The sequence below is a fragment of the Capra hircus genome, chromosome 4 (genome assembly GCF_001704415.2).
Source record: "Capra hircus breed San Clemente chromosome 4, ASM170441v1, whole genome shotgun sequence".
NCBI lineage: Eukaryota > Metazoa > Chordata > Mammalia > Artiodactyla > Bovidae > Capra > Capra hircus.
The window spans coordinates 87,353,329-87,376,255 of record NC_030811.1 but is presented as its reverse complement, the minus strand read 5'-3'; the positions used below and the strand labels follow the sequence as shown (position 1 = coordinate 87,376,255).

Below are 22,927 nucleotides of genomic sequence, written 5' to 3'. Positions count from 1 at the left end.
GTCCCCTTCTCTTTCTGCCCCCAATCCCTCCCAGCATCAGGGTCTTTTCAAATGAGTCAGCTCTCTGCATCAGGTGGCCAAAGTATTGGAGTTTCAGCTTCAACATCAGTCCCTCCAATGAACACCCAGGACTGATCTCCTTTAGAGTGGACTGGTTGGATCTCCTTGCAGTCCAAGGGACTCTCAAGAGTCCTCTCCAACACCACACTTCAAAAGCATTAATTCTTCTGGCTCCGCTTTCTTTATAGTCCAACTCTCACATCCATACATGACCACAGGAAAAACCATAGCCTTGACTAGACGGACATTTGTTGGCAAAGTAACGTCTCTGCTTTTGAATATGCATCTAGGTTGGTCATAACTTTTCTTCCAAGAAGCAAATGTCTTTTGATTTCATGGCTGCAATCACCATTCACAGTGATTTTGGAGCACCCAAAAATAAAGTCAGCCACTGTTTCCACTGTTTCCCCATCTATTTGCCATGAAGTGATGGGACCGGATGCCATGATCTTCGTTTTCTGAATGTTGAGCTTTAAGCCAACTTTTTCACTCTCCTCTTTCACTTTCATCAAGAGGTTCTTTAGTTCCTCTTCACTTTCTGCCATAAGGGTGGTGTCATCTGCATATCTGAGGTTATTGATATTTCTCCTGGCAATCTTGATTCCAGCTTGTGCTTCCTCCACCCCAGCGTGTCTCATGATATACTCTGCATATAAGTTAAATAAGCAGGGTGACAATATACAGCCTTGACGTACTCCTTTTCCTATTTAGAACCAGTCTGTTGTTCCATGTCCAGTTCTAACTGTTGCTTCCTGACCTACATACAGGTTTCTCAAGATGCAGGTCAGATGGTCTGGTATTCCCATCTGTGAAGAATTTTCCACAGTTTATTGTGATCCACACAAAGGTTCTAGCATAGCCAATAAAGCAGAAATAGATGTTTTTCTGGAACTCTCTTGCTTTTTCGATGATTTAGCGGATGTTGGCAATTTGATCTCTGGTTCCTCTGCCTTTTCTAAAACCAGCTTGAACATCTGGAAGTTCACGGTTCACATATTGCTGAAGCCTGGCTTGGAGAATTTTGAGCATTACTTTACTAGCGTGTAAGATGAGTGCAACTGTGTGGTAGTCTGAGCATTCTTTGGCATTACCTCTCTTAGGGATTGGAATAAAAACTGACCTTTTCCAGTCCTGTGGCCACTGGTGAGTTTTCCAAATGTGCTAACATATTGAGGGCAGCACTTTCACAGCATCCTCTTTTAGAATTTGAAATAGGTCAACTGGAATTCCATCACCTCCACTAGCTTTGTTTGTAGTGATGCTTCCTAAGGCCCACCTGACTTCACATTAGGTTAAACATAAAAGGTTGAAAAAAATGGTAACCAAAAGAGAGCTGGAGTGGCTACAGATTTTTTTTTTCTATTTGTGGAGTGGCAGTATTATTATCAGACAAACTGTATTTTAAGTGAAAAGTTGAATGAGACAAACAGGACATTATATACTGATGAAAGATATAACTCATCAAGACACAACAACTATAAAAATACATGTACCAAACAAGAGAGTTCGAAGATACATGAAGCAAACTCTAACAGAATTGAAAAGAAAACTAGACAGCTCTACAACAACAGTCACAGATTTCAATATCTAACTTTCAATAAAGGATAAAACATGTAGACATAAGATCAACAAGGAAAGGGAAGGCTTGAACAACTACACCTAAAGACAGGGCCTTCCCCAGTGGCTCAAAGGTAAAGCATCCACTTGCAATGCAGAGATGCAGGTTCAGTCCCTCAGCTGGGAAGACCCCCTAGAAAAGGGCATGGTAACCCACTCTGGTATTCTTGCCTGGAGAAACCTATGGACAGAGAAGCCTGGTGGGCTACAGTCCACAGGGTCACAAAGAGTCAGACACAACTGAAGCAATTTAGCATGCATGTGTGCAATAGACAGAATGAGAATATGCCACTAAGACATAGTAGAATATAAATTCTTTTCAAGTACACAGGGAACATTCACCAGGATAGCCATATATTAGGGCACAGAATATCTCAATACATTTAAAAAGACTGGAACCATACAAAGTATCTTCTTCAATGACAACAGGATGAAGCTACAAAGCAACAGAAGAAAAACTGAAAAATTCACATATATGTAGAAATAAAACAACACACTCTTAACCAACTGGTAGGGAAGAAATCACAAGGTATATCAGAAAACACACTGAGATAAATGAAAAGCAGAACAGAACTTACCAAAATTTATAGAATGAAGCAAAAGTACTGTTCAGAGGGAAATTTATGACTCTAAATATTTATATTAAAGAAGAAAATCTCAAATCAGTAAATTAACTGTACACATTAAGGAATTAGGAAAAAGAAGAGCCAACTAGACCCAAAGCCAGCAAAACAAACAAACAAATAAATTAAGATCACAGTAGAGATAACCAAAATACAGATATGAAAAACAAAGAAAGTGAACTAAACCAAAAGTTGATTCTTTTCTTTGTAAAGATCAACAAACTTGACAAGCTTTTAGCTGTACTGACTAGAAAAAAGGGAGAAGACATCAATTATTACAATAAACTATGAAAGAGAGGGCATTACTCCTGACTTTACAGAAATAAAAAAAGCACCGTAAGAGAATATTTTGAACAACCATTTACAATAAACTGGATAACCTAGATGAAATGGACATATTCTGAGGAATACACAAATGAGCAAATATAACCCAAGAAAAAATAGAAATATGACAGGTCGTATAACAAGTAATGAGATGAATCAGCAAACAAAAACCTCCTACAAAGTTAAGTTCTGGACCAGATGGCTTTACTGATGAATTCTAAATTAAAAAAAAATCAACCACCAATCCTTTTCAAACTCTTCCAAAAACACTAGAGAGGAGGGATCATTTCATAAAATGAGACCAACATCACCCTGATACCAAAATTAGGCAAAAACACTGTAAGAACAGACACTACAGACCGATATTCCTTACGTCCAAAATCCAAGTATTATCAGTCACATCCAACTCTTTGGGACCCCATGAACTGTAGCCTGCCAGGCTCCTATGTCTATGGGATTGTCTAGGCAAGAATACTGGAGGAGATTGCCATTTCCTCCTCCAGAGGATCTTCCTGACCCAGGGATCAAGCCCATGTCTCCTATGTCTCTTGCACTGCAGGCAGATTGTTTCCATGCTGAGCCATCAGGGAATAGATGCAAAAATCCTCTCCACTTTACTAGCAAATTGAATTTAACAGCAGATTAAAAGGATGATACAGTAAGTCTCCTACATATGAACCTTCAAGTTGCCAGCTTTCAAAGATGTGAACGTGTGTCCACATCAATCATGTAAGTTAGTTCACATGTCTGGCGTACACTGTCATGAGCATGCATCCTCTGCAAGTGGTTGTTCAAACTGCCCTCCATCTCCTGTTGCTAATGATCCTTCAGCTCCACCATCTCCCCATCTCTGCCTCCTCCAGTCAGTGACTCTTCCTGTTCACTCAATGCCAGCCTCCGTATGCCAGCTGTTGCACTGTACTACTGCATTCTTCAAGGTGCTGTACTGTAAGATTAAACGTTTTATTTTTTGTGTTTGTTTTTTATATATTATTTGTGTGAAATATAGAAACCCACTGCAGTACAGTACTATACAGCTGACTGTGTTAGTTGGGTACCTAGGCTAACTTTGTTGGACTTACTAACAAACTGGACTCACAAATGAACACTCAGAACAGAACTCATTTGTATGTAGGGATCTTACTGTACACCATGACCAAGCCGGATTTATCCCAGGAATGCAAGGATGGTGCAACATATGAAAATCAATGTAATATACTACATTAATAGAATGAAGAAAAAGACCTACATGATAATCACAATTGACACAGAAACAGCTTTTTATAAAATCTTGCACTCTCCCATAATAAAAAGTGAACAAAGGAATTTCCTCAATATGATAAAGATTTATGAAAAACTCACAGTTAACACCATACTCAGTGGTGGAAAACCAAAAACCTCCCAGCAAAGATGAATAATAAGACAAAGATGCCTGCTTCTGCCAATTCTATTCAACATAGTACTGGCTGTTCTAGCTATAAAGAAAGAAATAAAAGGCATCCAAATCAGAAAGGAAAAACTGAAGCTATCTCTATTCACAGATATTTGGTCTTATATATAGAAAATGCTAAAGAATCTACAAAAAAAATTGTTGGAGCTAATAAATGAATTCAGTTTTTTTAGGGTATGAAGTCAACATGCAAACATCAGTTGCATTTCTATACACTAGCAATAAGTAATCTGAAAAGTAAATCAAGAAAACAATTTACAATAGCATCAAAAAGAACACTTAGGACTAAGTTTACCCAAGGAGACAAAAAGACATGTACACTGAAAACTAGAGAAGCCACTGCAATGAGAAGTCCGTGGACAGCAACAAAGAGTAATTGCTGCCCTCTGCGACTAAAGAAAGCCCATGCACAACAATGAAGACCCAGCTCAACCAAAGAGAAACTTTAAAAACGTAAAGATACATATTCTCAGATAAAATTTTAAAAAGATCAAGAAGCTTCCACTTCTGCTTAGGATGTAGAAAGTCACAACATACCATCTCTCTTATCCTAAAAATGAGTAAAGACTAGATTCCATAAAACTGGATCTTGTCATGAACCCATTTGAAAACAGGCTTCAAGAAAACCAAGTGATCCGAATTCCAAAGCATGGCAAACCTCTGTAAGATGAGAACAGGTACTTCAAAAGTATCAAGGTAATGAAAAACAAGGAAAGACTGTCAAAGTGTCACAGATGGAAACCTAACAACACTGCTGATGAAAGTGCAAATTAGGGCACAGTGCCAAGAGGGAAAAAAACCTCAGTGGAGACACTGGGGAGCTGCAGTGGGACAGCTAGAGTACAGACACCCCCTTCGGCCTCCAGACTCTGAAAATGGAGAAGGATTGGTCCTCACCGTCCATGAAGTCTGTAATAGGCCAGCTGAAGTGCCAGCTGAATAAATGTATCAGGGTGAAGCTGCTTCTTCTTGGTTTGCTTTTTGCCAAAAGATGTAAAGGCATACACCACAAGCTGGAGATCAGACGCCTAACAAACAGAATTAAATGGGAACAGTGAACATATACCCAAGGAGAACACCCCCAAAGATAACCAAATTATCATTAGCATTAAACGAATAAAACAGAAGAAATAAAGGCGTTAAAAGCTATAACTTTTAAATGTTTTATGCCATCATACGTGGATGATAGCCAAATAGTCATACACAGTAGTTAAAAGATAAAGTATTAACTATCAAAGAGAAAAGTGAAAAATCTACCTGCTTGAAATACTGGGCCTTAGCTTGGTTGATGTCATTTAGTACTTTTTCATCCACAGTGAAAACAAGCTCCTCTGGAACCGGTATATCCCGTACTTTTTCTGAGCCCTGAAAATAGGGAAAGCTTAAAAATACTGTATCTATAAAAATATGAGGCGAAAAAGGAGGAAATCATTTGTTCTAACATACCTTCCATCTTCCTTCATTCTCAAGAATTTTCTCATCAATATAATAGCAGATTTTTACCAGAACCATTGCATCAAAAGGAGCATGCTAAAATGAAAACATACAAGATTTTGAATACTTTATGTAAGTTAAGACTTGACCCAGTATTTTATTTTCATTTTTGCCCCACTCTTAACACACAAGAGCAGAATTCTCATATGCCTCAACTCATAATGATAAAGACAGGGATATTCTACAGTATAGTAAGTAATTGATGTATTTTATTTTCTGAGAAAGAATGAATATTTAAAGTCAGAAGCACCTAATTGGGGCTCTTGAAGCAATGGGAAAGGATGCAAAGTAAATATGAATCACAAAGAGAAAACAACTGCTATTTGTACTGGAAGGTAAAGGAAGTACGCACATATACACACACAGTGGTAAAATGTTAAGGGGTGGTGAGAGCACGATGAGCAAGCAGATGGAGCTGCCAGGGACAGCACAGGTAACAAGACCCACGAGTCATGGACAAACACTTTTCTAACTGCATCTCACACCTGCATAGTACTCTGTAGCTTTACAATGAATTTTCACAGACATTGCATATATTATTTCACCGAGACAATAGTGTTAAAATGCAACCAGTAAGAAGAGCAATACTAAAGTGCCAATACTTCAGCTACCTGATGCAAAGAGCTGACTCACTGGAAAATATCCTGATGCTGAGAAAGACTGAAGCCAGGAGGAGAAGGGGGTGACAGAGGATGATATGGTTGGATGGCATCACTGATTCAATGGACACGAGTTTGAGCAAACTCTGGGAGAGAGTGAAGGACAGGGAAGCCTCGTGTGCTGTAGTCCACGGGGATGCAAAGAGTCGGACACGACTGAGCAACTGAACAACAACAAATGTGATCTCCACAAAACCCTCTAACAAAGAGAAGACAAAACAGTTGACCCCAGGATTTTAAATTCTGAGAGGGAAATGCGATTATGCAGTCTAATCAATAAAGCACCTATTCTAGTACCAACGTATGAGAGCAGCAACACAACTCTAGATTAAGAGCAAATTAACTTTATAGTATATATGCTTTACTAATAATGTTTTATATTTAAATGGTATTTTCGGTAATCATCTTGGGTTGCAAGAGTAACCTACATGGAATTTTGAAAGCATATTATCTAATGAAGACCATCAGATCAGTTTTATAAATATATGGGCAATAATGCATACACATAAAATGTGTCCACACACTTTACTGAAAGAAAGTATCTCAGTTGTACAAAGACACATGCTCATTATAGGGCCAGTATTTTTATCCCAACATAGAAAATATGATTAAAATTACTTTCTCCTGAATTTGAGCAAACCACAGGATATTGCTGCCATCAGTAAAAATCAAAGTAGTACAAGGTGGTAATTTTAGGGGGCTGGGAGTGAGGGAGGAAAGCAAGAAGATAAACTCTTGATGATGAGAGTAACTTAACCCTTACATAACAATGTAACACTCGGTTTGGACAATTTAACACACAGTGAAACAAAACTCTCAAGATGAGAGTACCAGATAAACACTAGAAAAATATAAGTGCAAACAAACCAGAAGAGAGAGCAGGCAGAGGGGGAAATTGGTTATGAATAATATTAAGCTCAGTTTTAGAATGTGGAGACAGGAAGAGGCTGTTAGGATGAAGGCAACATGAGATGTGCATGAAGAAGAGGGACATCCTCTGCATCCGACAAGTCAAGGAGAGATGGAAGGAAGAAGCCAGAAGGTTGTTAACTACTTTACAAAGCACAGTTTCCAGGGAATAGTGAGGCTATAAACCAGACTGAGGAGGTTAAGAAGAATCAAACAAGGAGCTGAAGAGAAAAAAAGCTGAGGCAATTAACAAGAAATCTTTTGTCAACAGGGGACTCTTAAGGAAGAAGAAAGACAACTGTTAACAGACATTCTATTACCTGCACGTCAACCACTCCACCTTCTTTGGCAGTAACAACTACTTTATTTTCCTTTAGGCAACCAGCGCACATCTCTGTGGTGGTTTGAATGAGTGAGTGATTCTACTAGCTGGGTCCCAAGGTTTGGCATGTGACCCAGGCCAGGTGGACTCCCTGGAATGTGCACAAGAGTCACACAGGCTGATACAACCAACCAGCATTATTCTCAGGTCTTTTGCTGGAACCAGAGGGGTAAAAAAAAAAAAAAAAAAAAAGCTGGCTATTTCCATGGAGAACAATAACCTACTAGGAGAGCTGTGAAAACATGGGACTGCAGGTAAAACCATCACGTGGTATCGTCTACACAAAAATAAAGCTGAGCATAGGAAAGTGAGGTGAAAAAATGTAGAATTTTCTAATGAAAGCATTTGGACACTGGAAGTCAGCCTAACCCAAATTTAGCTGTACCCCATGCCATAAATATCTCCATAAGGTGATGACAGTTTAGGTTTCTATCACCTAAAACTGAAAAAAATTACTGATTAATACAACTACTGAACCCAGATCAACATTACAGGTCTTTTTAGTATTTTACAGTCACTAAATCTTTTGGAGGAAAGCCCCCAGACACAAACAAAAAAATCTATCTCATACTACTTTATACCAAGTCACATACTTTATGAAAAGTTATATAACAAGATTATAAATATAGATTGGAATTCTGACTTAGGTTGATTTCCTCATTTTCTTGGTTCATAGACCTTCTGAATGTCCATCAGAAAATGGCAGGGTAGAGATTATAAAGACAACCATAGGAGAACAGAAGAGAAACAAGTTGGGTGTGTGTATACATATATTTTATAAAGGAGGTAAAAAAAAAAGCTATCCAGCACCACATATTTTAATATCCAGAAGTAAACAATGTTCCAAAGATCATGTGTCATTTTTTTTACAAGGTTACAAAATTACTAGGTAAATGTACAAATATAGCAGCTACAGACATTTCTCTGAGCACAGAACATATACATAATGCTATACGTTTTAAAATGTGTTTTAATTTTCAACAAGTAGCAGTAGATTTTAAAAGAGCTTCTACTACATAAAGATACATGCAAATTCCATTTTACAGACACACATCAAACTGTTAGCCTAACTACAGACGAAAATAATTTGTCCTATACTGTTTTCACTGAGAATTCATAACTAAAACTTTTACTCTAATGTCATAAAGCTAAAAAATGATTTATTATCCTGCCACAGGACAGCCTCACTGTTGTAGATTACTGCCACTCATTTAACTGAAGAGAGTAAAAGGAAAAAGTAACTTCAGTAGTTTACTTACATCACAATTACTGCCAAATACTCCATTAGAAAAGGCAATCAAGTTATAAGATTTGTCACCCCAGCGTACTGTTGGATCTCCATAAAGAATCTTCGCAGAAACCTAAAATAAATTTATTATTTCAAATTAAAAGAATCTTCATATTGGTTTTTAAGTATTTGTATCTTAAATACACACAAACACACATGATCTCACTTTTCCTCTCTTCAGGTAAACCAAATTTAATAAAATAATAGCTATTCTCAAAAAATAATAATTTAGGTCCTGACTATTTAAATACTCAAAATCCAAGAAATTCTAACAGAAAAGAGGATGGGACAATATTCATGAATGTTTAGAGAATATCAAAGTGAAAGGACAAGGTGTTTGCAACTTTAATAGGATAAGAAGCTTTGATTACTTTAGTCATGAAAATCTAGTTACAAGGAAAACATTTCAAGAATTCATATCCCACTAAGCCACTTTCTCAAATGCTAGGTTTTGGCTATAAGTGAGTCAGGAAATCACTGTAAACATCTTTACAAAAAGAATAACAACAGAACATAAATATCAGAGTGTATCACAGTCAAAGCAATTACTGTTTTGTGAAACTTCTATTATGTATGTACTTGTGTGTGTGAGCACATGTGTATATTTAATGAGCAGCAATTTAAATATGTTTAACTGTACATTGCAGCAACTGAGCAACATTTAATTAAAATATATCCTTCCTCAAGAAGCTTGTTGATTCTACTTTTAAAAAAGCAGCTAACAAGGGAAAAACTGTTTTCAAGTCACAAAATTTTTCAATCCAATATTATTTATTTCTCTCATTTAATACTGATGAATGCAAAGATTCTGAGATTCCTACAAATACAACTACTCATCTTTTATTTTTTTCCCAGGAAATGGTAATGTCCCCCCAAAAATAAATAAAACCCCAATTATCCTTAAACTCACTAACGTCAGTGTGTTCTACAAAACCAAATGATAAAATAAGTCACAAGAGTGATGTAATTCTTAGGACAGACCTCACCAACTAAGGTATCAAGGCCTACCGCTGTGGGCTATAGGTAGGTTTTCATGTCACCTTTGGTTTGAAAAGCTCATTTTGCCCCCATGCCTTATGCAAATTTTCTGTATATATAATCAATGCAAAGGTTGGGAACCACTGCCATGTGACAAGCATGTGACAAGCAAATAATACTTATACTTCTTTAAACAACATATAAGATCTGTCTAAGCAGCCTTGCCGCTCAGACGGGAAAGTGTCTACCTACAATGTGGGAGACCCAGGTTCAATCCCTGGGTCAGGAAGATCCTCTGGAGAAGGAAATGGCAACCCACTCCAGTGCTCTTGCCCAGAAAACCCCATGGACAGAGGCTACAGTCCATGGGGTCGTAAAGAGTCGGACACAACTGAGCAACTTCATTTTCTTTCTTTCTAAACAGAGCTGAACAACGTGGCAAGGACTTACAAAGCATTCTTTATTTATGTATAATCTTATGTGTGTGTAGCTAAGAAAACGTTTTAAAAGCTTGCACAAAATATTTATATTTTATGACTTAGTATTTGTGCTTTCTTTTCTTAGCTACCCCATTCCAAGATAAAAGATGTTTCCAAAATCTAGGAAACAACTGTTTTCACGATTATGTTTCAAGGTGGTTGTATAGGTATATACTTCAAACTAAGTTGTATACATTAAATATATACAGTTTTTTGCATGTCAATTATACTTAATAAAGTGATTCTTTAAAAAAAAAAATTCTTCTCATGTTCAATTTACACAAGAGTTCTCCAGAAAACTCTGTGGGAAGAAATAAAACAAGGGACTTTCCTGGTGGTCTCATAGTTAAGAACCCATCGGCCAACACAGGGGACAGAGGTCTGGCCCATAAGTGGTAGCTACTGAAACCCATGCCCCTAGAGCCTGTGCTCCACAACGAGAGAGGCCACCGCAACGAGAAGCCCACGCACAGCAACCAGAGAGTACATCCCGCTTGCCACAACTGGAAAGAAAACCCATGCAAAGCAACAAAGACCCAGCAGAGCCAAAAACGAACAAATTCTTAAGGAAAAAAAAGAGAAATAACAGAACAAGATAGTCGAATACCTGAGAATAATCTTCTGGTGTAGCATGTGGACTGTCATCATCTAGACAAAATACCAGTAAACTGCTCTGAATTCTCTCTAATATAGTCAGGTTCTCTGGATTAAGACTAATCAAATATTCTCGTGCCTAAAGGGCAAGAAGAAAAAATAAAATGTTACAAGTTAAATATAAAATAGTCAGAAAAGCTCAACAGGTTTTTGAAAAGTTAGCGAAAAGGTTCATCAAGAAAAGTGTAAATTCAAGGACCTCTGTGCTGAGTCCTGAACAGGTTTTCTTCTCCAAAAGCATGCCTAGTCCCTACACTTGTGCTGCTAAATGTATAAAGCTATAAAGTTATGCTCGCTTTCCTGAGTGCTCAGACAGTAAAGAAAATGCCTGCAAGTCAGGAGACCCATGTTCGATCCCTCAGCTGGGAAGGTCCCCTGGAGAAGGAAATGGCTACCCACTCAAGTATTCTTGCCTGGAGAATCCCATAAACAGAGGAGCCTGGCAGGCTACAATTTCATGGGGTCACAAAAAGTCAATATGACTGAGTGACTAACCACACATAATGTTATGCCTCCCCCTAGATTTTCTGATTGTTCAATACTGTACAATATATTTAAAACTGCTTAAAGCTTAAAGCTGTCTGTTCATTTGTCTTTATTTCCAAGGGCCAGCATGTCCTTGAGCTGAGTGTTTGAAGTTTAAATGTAAACAAAATAAAAGTATATCCTCTCCCCAATTCTAAATTATAGTTAATAATATTGTACTGCATATTTGAAAGTTGCTAGAGAGTAGATCTTAAAGTTCTCATCACAAGAAAAATATTTTTAAATTTTCTGTACGGTGATGGACATTAACTAGATTTACTGTGATATTTCTCAATAGAAACAAATACTGAATCCTTATGTGTATACCTGAATATAATGTTGTAAGTCAATTGTACCTCTAAAGAAAAGAAAAATGTAAATTATAACCTTAGCCCATCGAGTTCGCTCCTCGGTAGTTAATGCTGCTACCCCAGGTCCGTCGGGTTCACTGTGGCATTTCTTTTGGATGTACGTCAATTGCCTTTGGAAGATTAAATAAGGAATATTCAAAAAGAGCACAGGTAGGAGCACTAGCTACTTTGGCCTTTCATAGGTTACAAAGTTTATTAGTATTTAAGTATCTTAATTAAAATATTATCCAAAGAATAATATTGTATTCCGTATTATGCAAAGAAAGGGATTATGGTCTCTACAGCAATGGAGTTGTCTCCTACACCTTTTCTCCCACCACAGTGATTATGTGCCTATTAATATCATCAGTATACTTGATAAGAGCTTAAGCAAATAAATTTTCTGTTTGATATAATTTATACTTTCAAAAGGTACATGCACTTCCAAGATCCAGGTAAATGCCCTGCATAATGGAGAAATTTAAAAATATTCTGGTACCTAAACTCACAAATATCATATACATTTTATCTAACTAAAAACTATGTGAATATAGTAACAGAGGACTTATTCTATACCCAATTAATACTTGGGTTTAATCCCCAAAATAGAAATACCATGTAGTTTTAAATATTTTCACATGTGCCATTGTTACTTAAAATCATTATAAAGACTATTCAGTTCAGTTGCTCAGTTGTGTCTGACTCTTTGTGACCCCATGGACTGCAGCACGCCAGGCCTCCCTATTCATCACCAACTCCTGGAGTTTACTGAAACTCATGTCCATTGAGTGGGTGATGCCATCCAACTATCTCTTCCTCTGTCGTCCCCTTCTCCTCCCACCCTCAATCTTTCCCAGCATCAGGGTCTTTTCCAATAAGTCCATTCTTTGCATCAGGTGGCCAGAGTATTGGTGTTTCAGCTTCAGCATCAGTCCTTCTAATGAATATTCAGGACTGACTTCCTTTAGGATGGACTGGTTGGATCTCCTTGCTATCCAAGGGACTCTCAAGAGTCTTCTCCAACACCACAATGCAAAAGCATTAATTCTTCATCAATCAGCTTTCTTTATAGTCCAACTCTCACATCCATACATGACTACTGGAAAAACCATAACCTTGGCTAGACGGACCTTTGTTGGCAAAGTAATGTCTCTGCTTTTGAATATGCTGTCTAAGTTGGTCACAACTTTTCTTCCAAGGAGTAAGCATCTTTTAATTTCACGGCTGCAGTCACCATCTGCAGTGATTTTGGAGCCCAAGAATATAAAGTCTGTCACTATTTCCCCATCTATTTGCCATGAAGTGATGGGACCAGATGCCATGATCTTCGTTTTCTGAATGTTGAGCTTTAAGCCAACTTTTTCACTCTCCTCTTTCTCTTTCATCAAGAGGCTCTTTAGTTCTCCACTTTCTGCCATAAGAGTGGTGTCATCTGCATATCTGAGGTTATTGATATTTCTCTCAGCAATCTTGATTCCAGCTTGTGCTTCCTCCACCCCAGCATTTCTCATGATGTACTCTGAGTTAAATAAGCAGGGTGACAATACAGTCTTGACGTACTCCTTTCTCTATTTGGAACCAGTCTGTGTTCCATGTCCAGTTCTAACTGTTGCTTCCTGACCTGCATACAGATTTCTCAAGAGGCAGGTCAGGTGGTCTGGTATTCCCATCTCTTTCAGAATTTTCCACAGTTTGTGGTTACCCACACAGTCAAAGGCTTTGGCATAGTCAATAAAGCAGAAATAGATGTTTTTCTGGAACTCTCTTGCTTTCTTGATGATCCAATGGATGTTGGCAATTTGATCTCTGGTTCCTCTGCCTTTTCTAAAACCAGCTTGAACATCTGGGAGTTCACGGTTCACGTATTGCTGAAGCCTGGCTTGGAGAACTTTGAGCATTACTTTACTAGCGAGTGAGATGAGTGCAACTGTGCGGTAGTTTGAGCATTCTTTGGCATTGCCTTTCTTTGGGACTGGAATGAAAACTGATCTTTTCCAGTCCTATGACCACTGCTGAGTTTTCCAAAAATATACTGGGTCCACCAAAAAGTTCATTAGGGTTTTTCTGTAACATCTTGGCCAATCCAAACAAAGCTATGGAAATCAAAACAATGTGGCACAGGTGACACTCACACGGGTCAATGGAACCGAATGGAGAGCCTGTAAATGAGTCCACTTACAGCCAGCTGAGGTGCCAAGGAGACCGGGAATACATGGGAAGCAGCCCCTTAAGTAAACAGTGTTGGGAAAATTACCACGTAAAAAGAATGAAACTGGACCCCTATCTTACACCTTACACAGAAGTCAATTCAAAATAGATTTAAGGCTTAAATATTAGGCCTGAAAAAATAAAACTTCTGGAGGAAAATATGGGAAAAAGCTTCCAGACATTAACCTTTTGCAATCATTTCTTGGATATGATACCAAAAGCACAGGCAACAAAAGTAAAAATAGACAAATAAAATTACATCAAACCTAAAGCTTTAGCACTGTAAAGGAAACAATAAAGTGAAAAAGCAAACTACAGCATATGAGAAAATATCTGCAAACCATATATCTGGTAAGAGGTCATGGAACCCTCACAATTTAATTGCCAGAAAACCAAACAACCCGATTTTAAAATGGGCAAAGGAACTGAACAGACATTTCTCCGAAGAAGATATAAAAATGGCCAAGAGGTACCTGAAAAAGTGCTCAACATCACTAATTATCAGGGAAATGTAAATCAAAAGCACAATGAGATATCCTCTCACCCCTGTCAGAAAGACTATTATCAAAAAGACAAGCAGTAACAAGCGCTGCTGATGATGTGGAGAAAAGAAAACCCTTCTGCACTGCTGGTGGAACTGTCAATTGGTGCAGCCACTATAGAAAACTATGGGGGTTCCTCATGAAATTAAAAACAGAGGTACTATATGATCCAGCCGGAGAAGGCAATGGCACCCCACTCCAGTACTCTTGCTTGGAAAATCCCATGGACGGAGGAGCCTGGTAGCCTGCAGCCCATGGGGTAGCTAAGAGTCGGACACGACTGAGCGACTTCACTTTCACGCATTGGAGAAGGAAATGGCAAGCCACTCCAGTGTTCTTGCCTGGAGAATCCCAGGGACAGGGGAGCCTGGTGGGCTGCCGTCTTTGGGGTCGCACGGAGTCGGACACGGCTGAAGCGACTTAGCAGCAGCAGCATATGATCCAGTGATCCCAGTTCTGTGTACATATCCAAAGGAACTAAAACCAAGGTCTCAAAGAGACATGTGCATTCCCATGTTCCTTGCAGCATTATTCTCAATAGCCAAGAGGCAAAAGTAACTTAAATATTTAATGATGGATGAATGAATAAACAAGATGTGGTATAAACATACAAATGGAATTTTATTCAGCTTTAAGAGAAAATTCCACTGTTTGCAACAATGTGAATGAACCTGATGGACACTATCACAAATGAAATAAGCTAAACACAGAAGAAACACTACACGGTATCACTTATATGTGGAATCTAAAACAGATAAAAGTCTTAGAAGCAGAAAAGAATAGCGGGTGCCAGGGGCTGGGCTAAGGAGAAAATAAGGAGGCATTAGAATCCACTTGCAATGCAGGAGACCCTGCTTCAAATCCTGGGTCGGAAAGATCTCCTGGAGAAGGGATAGGCTACCCACTCCAGTATTCTTAGGCTTCCCTGGTGGCTCAGACAGTAAAGAATTTGTCTGCCATGCAGGAGACCTGGGTTCAATCCCTGGATTAGGAAGATCCCTGAGAGGAGGGCACGGCAACCATGTATTACATGGCACTCCAGTATTCTTGCCTGGAGAACCCCCAGGGACAGAGGAGCCTGGTGGGCTACAGTACATGGGGTCACAAAGAGTCGGACACAACTGAGCGACTAAGCACATCACTGTCAAGTGACACAAAGTTTGTTATACAAGATAAGTCAGTCCTAGAGATCTATTGTACAGCATAGTGTAGTTAATAAAACTGTACTTTCTTTGGAAGGAATGATGCTAAAGCTGAAACTCCAGTACTTTGGCCACCTCATGCGAAGAGTTGACTCATTGGAAAAGACTTTAATGCTGGGAGGGATTGGGAGGAGAAGGGGACGACCGAGGAGGAGATGGCTGGATGGCATCACTGACTCAATGGATGTGAGTCTGAGTGAACTCCAGGAGTTGGTGATGGACACGGAGGCCTGGTGTGCTGAGATTCATGGGGTCGCAAAGAGTCGGATACGACTGAGCGACTGAACTGAACTCAACACTCTTAAAAATTTGCTAAGAGGGTAGATCTTAAGGTAAGTGTTCTTACCACCAAAAATTTTTTTACAAATAAAGAGGGAAGGACACCTTTGGGGGTGATGAATATGCTTATGGTATCCATTATGGTAATAGTTTAATCAATGTATGCTTATCTCCAAACTCATCCAGTTGTACAGAAAAATATGCACAGATTTATATGTTAATCATACCTCAAAGGTGATTTAAAAATAACTTCTCTATTCATATTGTAAAAAGAGGTATAGATTTGGTAACTGTAATTACCCCTCTTCTCTTTCAATTTGACTATCTATGGACTTGTTTTCAGTACACATGCATTTTCTTTAATTTAAAAATTTGCATTAACAGTATTTATACTTTAGAATCATACATATTTTAAAATATTTTATCCTTGATATTTCCTCAAAATCTGCCTTCATTACTTTCCACTCATTCTTTAATTTACTGTAATCAGGTTTTGTCCTCCAGTGATTATCTTGAAAATGTGTTTCTGAATATTAGCAATGGTATCCCATAAGATCTAGCAGCTTTATCTCAGTCTCATTTTTCTCTTATAAAGTCGTTTACCACCCAGGAGTCAATCTTGAGATTCTGTGTTGGCTTTTGTAGCACTGTTACATTGTGGTCTTTCTAACTCACTGACTACTTGGCCTTTTTCACTGACTGTTGTTCTCTATCCACCATCAAATGTGTGTCTTCCCAAATTTCCCCTCACTGGCCTCCCCCAGCCTCTTCTACAAGTTTCTTCTTTGGTAATTTCATCCACTACTTGAATAGCTTCAATTATCACCTTTACCTAAGAGGCAACCAAATCTCTAACTTTAACCCTATTTTCTCTCTAAATTTCTAGTACCAAATTTCCAAGTGCTTGTTGGATCTATCCACCTCAATTTCTGCCAACATTCCACATTAAATATACATTTAAAAATTATCTCCCTGACCTCTTCCTACAAATTAAGACAAAACTGATCTTAGAAGAAAACACAGGTATCTCTCCATGACTAGGAATTAGGGAATAGGTTCTAAGATATGACCCTAAAAGTACAAACAACTAAGGAGCAGATAAACTGAACTCTTATCAAAATTAAAATGTTGGCCCTTCATAAGCAACCATGAAAAAAGTGAAGTAAACACTAGAATGGGAGAAATATATATGTAATTTATGTATCTGATAAGGGACTTACATCTAGGATATATAAAGAAGTTTTACAACTCAATTATAAAAAAGACAAATAACCCAATTAAGAATTGGTAAAGGATTTGAACAGACATTTCTCCAAGCTGTTGTTCAGTTGCTAAGTCGTATCCGACCCTTTGTGACCCCATGGACTGTAGGACGCCAGGCTCCCCTGTCCTTCCCTACTTCCCAGAGTTTAGCGTCATAGGTACATGAAAATCTGTTCAATCTCACCATTATGCAGACACAACTGTAAACCACAATGAGATCCTACTTCATACTCTCTAGGATGGCTACAATCAAAAAGGCTAACAATAACAAGTGCTGGTGAGAATGAGAATAAATTGGAACCCTCAAGTACTGCTGACGTGAGTGTAAAATGGTACACTCATACTGGAAAACAGCTTGGCAGTTCCTCACACGGTTAAACACAGAAGTACGATCCAGCAATTCCACTCCAAGGAATACACCCATGACATGTGTCCACCCAAAAACCTATACACAGAATGTCCACAGCAGCGTTACTCACAGCAGTCAAAAAGTCGAAACAACCCAAACATCTATCAACGGATAAATAATTAAATAAAATGTGGTCTAGCCATAGAGTGCATTATCATTCAGTAAAAAAAAAAATAAAAAGGAAGTACTAATAAACGCTACCGGGAGTCTCCAATCCCTGTTAGGAACCAGGCCACACAGCAGGAGGTGAGCAGTGGGCGAGTGAGCAAAGTTCCATCTGTATTTACAGCCACTTCCCGTTGCTCCCACTTACCACCTGAGTTCTGCCTCCCGTCACATCAGCAGGGGCATTCGATTCTCACAGGGGCTGAGAACTGCGCACGTGAGGGATCTGGACTGTGAGTTCCTTATGATGCCTGAGGATCTCAGGTAGCGCTGAGGTGGTGAGGCTAGCTAGCTCTGGGGAGCGGCTGCGAATACAGATCATCACTAGTGAAGAGGTCTGACTGCACAGAGATCATGATAAACCAATTGCTCATGGACTCGTATCAAAACCCTATCACTGAGTGACAAGTGACAACTGCATAATTATTTCATTATATATTATAATGTGATAGTAATAGAAATAAAATGCACAATAAACGTAATGTGCTTGAATCATCATGAAACCAGCGCATGTCCATAGAAAAACAGTCTTCCAGGAAACCCAGTCTCTGGTGCCAAAAAGATTGAGGACCGCTGACACTGAGGACTGCCACAACATGGATGAGTGTTGAAAATGTAAGGTATACTACGTGAAAGAGCCTAGACAGAAAAGGCCATTTAAGAGTCCCTTTATATGAAATGTCCAGAGAAGGAAAACCATAGAGACAAAAAGTCAAGGGAAACAGACAGAAAGGCTACCTCAGGCTGGTGGGATGGGACTGTTGGGGAAATACGAGAAATGTCTGCCAATGGATGGGTAAGAGTTGGGGAGCAAATGGGGAATTACTGATTATGAGTTCAGGGTTACTTTGGGGGGTGACAAAAATGTTCTAAAGTTGATTGTGAAGATGACAGCACAATTCTGAACATTCTAAGAAATGCTGAAATATACACTTTAAATGAGTGAACTGTGTAGTATGTGAATTGCCTCAAAGCCAGTATTGAAAACAAGAAAAAACTGAAAATTGAAAGGTTACTTCCTCTTCTGTTATAATACTATCTACTTACTCAGTAATAGCTTCCTTTCTTTCTAAATCCAGTTACCAATTCAAATTAATTTTATCTCCAAAACTTTTTCTGCATTTATCTTTTTAAGAAAAATTCAAATTGAAGTATAGTTGATTTACAACATTGTGTTACTTTCTGATATACAACAAAGTGACTCAGTTTTATATATTCTTTTTCAGATTCTCCATTATAGTTCATTATAAGATATTGAATATAGTTCCCTGTATCATACAGTAGAATCTTACTGTTTATGAACAGTGTTCCATATTCTTAAGTTCCAACCTCTAACTTCTTTCCTGGATTACTGCAAATTTTAACACATCTCTTTTGAGGCACCAACTCATAAGATTCAGAATCTGACCGATCTATCTTATACTACTAATACATATCTTATGTTTCTAAATAAAATTTCCTAATGCATTGCTATTGCTGTTGCTAAGTCGCTTTAGTCGTGTCCGACTCTGTGCAACCCCATAGACGGCAGCCCACCAGGCTCCCCCGTCCCTGGGATTCTCCAGGCAAGAACACTGGAGTGGCTTGCCATTTCCTTCTCCAATGCATGAAAGTGAAAAGTGAAAGTGAAGTCGCTCAGTCGCGTCTGACTCTTAGCGACCTCACGGACTGCAGCCTACCAGGCTCCTCCATCCATGGGATTTTCCAGGCAAGAGTACTGGAGTGGGGTGCCATTGCCTTCTCCGTCCTAATGCATAGAGCTGGCCTAATCACTCAGTTCACTCACACATCCACACCCACACCTTTCTGCTTTGTATTAAGCAGAGGGAATTAAAAAAAAAAAAATCTGGTAAGTAATCTCTTTGAGCTCCATCTGAAGGTGAAAATATAGAAATAAATGACTTCAATACAATTTAATATCAATATAATAGAGATAAATAAGAGGCTAAGTCCTTGGGCCATGGAGAGAGGAAAGGGAATGGGAAATTATGAAGACATAAAATAGGAAGTAGCAAGCCTGTGGTGACATGTGAACAGAAACAAAGCACTAGGAGCAATTCTAACTTAAAAGGTGGACAAGGCAGGGGAAGGCAGTCCAATAGAAAGCATGAGCACATGCAAAGGCTACAGATAACCTAACACATCAGAACTGCAAGCAGAGAAACTGGGTAGAAGAACAGGATGCAGAGGGAGGAAGAGCAGGACAAGGTTGACGGGACAGGCGAAGGTCCAATCGAGACCACAGGTAAAAAAAAAAGAGACTGCTAGATAGACCTCCAGGAACTACTCAAGAATTTTAAGCAAAGGTGAGATACGATCAAATATGAATTTTCAAAGTCACAGGACTGATGACTATAGAGAATGTAGGGAAGCAAGAAAACCACCTGTGAGGCTGAATCAGAGTTAACAATCTGCACAAACAAGGCTTTTATTTTAATGGAGAACAGAAATCCAAGTATTTATATGAATAAAAACAGAAGTCCATGTTTATGTGAATTCTCCTGATTTTTAAATAGCAATTTAAATTCTCTGTTATCCAAGCGAAACAGGCTACAGGCTGAATTCAGACCACAAATCACATGTATGCAGTTTCTGAGAGAGTGGCTTTCAGTAATCCAAGTAATAAGCCTGATCTAATTATTTTATGTCAAATTTGGAACAAATTTTAAAATACAGCTGGAACAGACAGAAAGATTATCCAAGAAACAAAAGCAAAAAAAAAAAAAACCTAAAAAATGGATCTTTTTTTGTCTATATGAAAATTAACAATGCCTGTTCAAGTATGAAAAAAGTTTGCTAACTGGAATGAAATGTTTGCAACCCATATAACTACTAAAGGATGAGTGCCCAGACATATAATTGCTACAAATCAATATGAATTTTAAAATAGCAAATAGAAAAATAGGCAAAAGCAACTCATTGAAAATATGAGCAACCTATAAACATATAGAAATATATTCAATTTCACTAGTTATGAGGGATGTGTCAATTCAGGCAACAATGAAAACCATTTTTCATGGGTCAGTTCACCATGTTTTAAGTTTAATTATACCATGTCAGCAACCATGTAGAGAAGTAGGTATCCTCCTAAAACACTAGCAGGAAACACAGTGCTGCTATCAATGACAATCTGACTCTGTTTGAAAATTCAAAGGTGTGTATCCTATGATCCAGAAAGTACATTTCTACTGTCAACACATAGATATTTTCTCACAAATACACGAAGAGGCATGCTTGAAAATGTTGACTGTTTTTTATAGCAACAAATGCAAACTGCATCAATGGGTACTAAAGGAGAAATGTCAAACCATATAGTATGACCATTTGGTGGAATTCTATATGACAGTTAAAAAGAGTAAGGTTGATAATCTTTACTCTAGTATGAATATATTATTGTCTTATTATTCACTGTCTTATTATTCACTAAAAGAAATGAACTGCAGAAAAATACCTAAAATAAAATTATTTTCTGGACTTCCCTGGTGGTCCAGTGGTTAAGAATCAGCCTCCCAATGAAAGGAACATGGACGGGTTCGATCCCTGGTTTGGGAAGACTCCACATGTTGCGGAGCAACTAAGCCCGTGCATGGCAACTACGGAGGCCTGCGCACCCTAGAGCTTGTGTTCCGCACCAAGGGAGGTCACTACAACGAGAAGCCCACACACCACAATGAAGAGAAGTCTCCACTTGCTGCAACTAGAGAAAGCCTGAGCACAGTGACAAGGACCCAGCGCAGCCAAACATAAATTGACTAATTATTTTTTAAAAAACTATTTTTAAATACATAAAACTACCCCTTTCCTCATGACACATGCAAAAATCAATTCTAGGCAGACTTTTAACGTAAATGTGTAAAATAAAAGAATGAAAGTTTAGAGCACAATGTAAGAAAATATCTTTCGAACAATGTGTTAGGAAAAAAAATTGTTATGGAAGTTCAGACACTACAAAACTCATAGAGGAAAATCTATGCAGAACACTAGATGACATAAATTGCATTAAGATCTTTTATGACCCACATCCTAAAGCAATGAAAATAAAAACAAAAATAAGCAAATGGAACCTAATTAAAAGATTTTGCACAGCAAAAGAAATCATAAATAAGATGAAAAGACATCCCTCAGAATGGGAGAAAATATTTGCAAATAAAGCAACTGACAAGGGATTAACCCCTAAAAATAATCAGCTCATGCAGCTCAATATTAAAAAAAAAAAAAAATTAAAAAATGGGCAGAAAACCTCAACAGACATTTCTCCAAAGACCACATACAGATGGCCAACAAATACATGAAAGCATGCTCAGTTCAGTTCAGTCGCTCAGTCGTGTCCGACTCTTTGCGACCCCATGAACCGCAGCACGCCAGGCCTCCCTGTCCATCACCAACTCCCGGAGTTCACTCAGACTCACGTCCATTGAGTCAGTGATGCCATCCAGCCATCTCATCCTGGGTCGTCCTCTTCTCCTCCTGCCCCCAATCCCTCCCAGCATCAGAGTCTTTTCCAATGAGTCAACTCTTCACATGAGGTGGCCAAAGTACTGGAGTTTCAGCTTCAGCATCATTCCCTCCAAAGAAATCCCAGGGCTGATCTCCTTTAGGATGGACTGGTTGGATCTCCTTGCAGTCCAAGGGACTCTCAAGAGTCTTCTCTAACACCACAGTTCAAAAGCATCAATTCTTTGGCGCTCAGCTTTCTTCACAGTCCAACTCTCACATCCATACATGACCACTGGAAAAATCATAGCCTTGACTAGATGGAGAAAGCATGCTCAACATCCCTAAGAAATGCAAATCCAAACTACAATGAGGTATCACCTCACCAATCAGAATGGCCACCATCAAAAAATCTACAAACAACAGATGCTGAAGAGGGTGTGGAGAAAAGGGAACCCTCTTGCACTGCTGGTAAGAATGCAAACTGATACAACCACTACGGGAAACAGTACAGAGGTTCCTTAAGAAACTAAGAATAAAACTACCGTATGACCCAGCAATCCCACTACTGGGCATATACCCTGAGAAAACCGTAATTCAAAAAGACACATGTACCCAGTGTTCATTGCAGCA

General features: G+C 38.6%; 1 protein-coding gene across 2 annotated transcripts in view; it reads right to left on the bottom strand.

Moving 5' to 3' along the window:
• Positions 1-22,927, bottom strand: part of CROT (carnitine O-octanoyltransferase) — a 50,573-nt gene that overhangs the window by 10,783 nt on the left and 16,863 nt on the right. For both annotated transcript variants that reach the window (XM_005679066.3, XM_005679064.3), the window contains exons 8-13: positions 11,830-11,923; positions 10,871-10,996; positions 8,778-8,879; positions 5,521-5,604; positions 5,332-5,439; positions 4,972-5,102 (exon numbers count right to left, since the gene is read on the bottom strand). In XM_005679066.3, the coding sequence (XP_005679123.2) occupies positions 4,972-5,102; positions 5,332-5,439; positions 5,521-5,604; positions 8,778-8,879; positions 10,871-10,996; positions 11,830-11,923 (645 nt within the window). The remainder of the gene's footprint in view (positions 1-4,971; positions 5,103-5,331; positions 5,440-5,520; positions 5,605-8,777; positions 8,880-10,870; positions 10,997-11,829; positions 11,924-22,927) is intronic.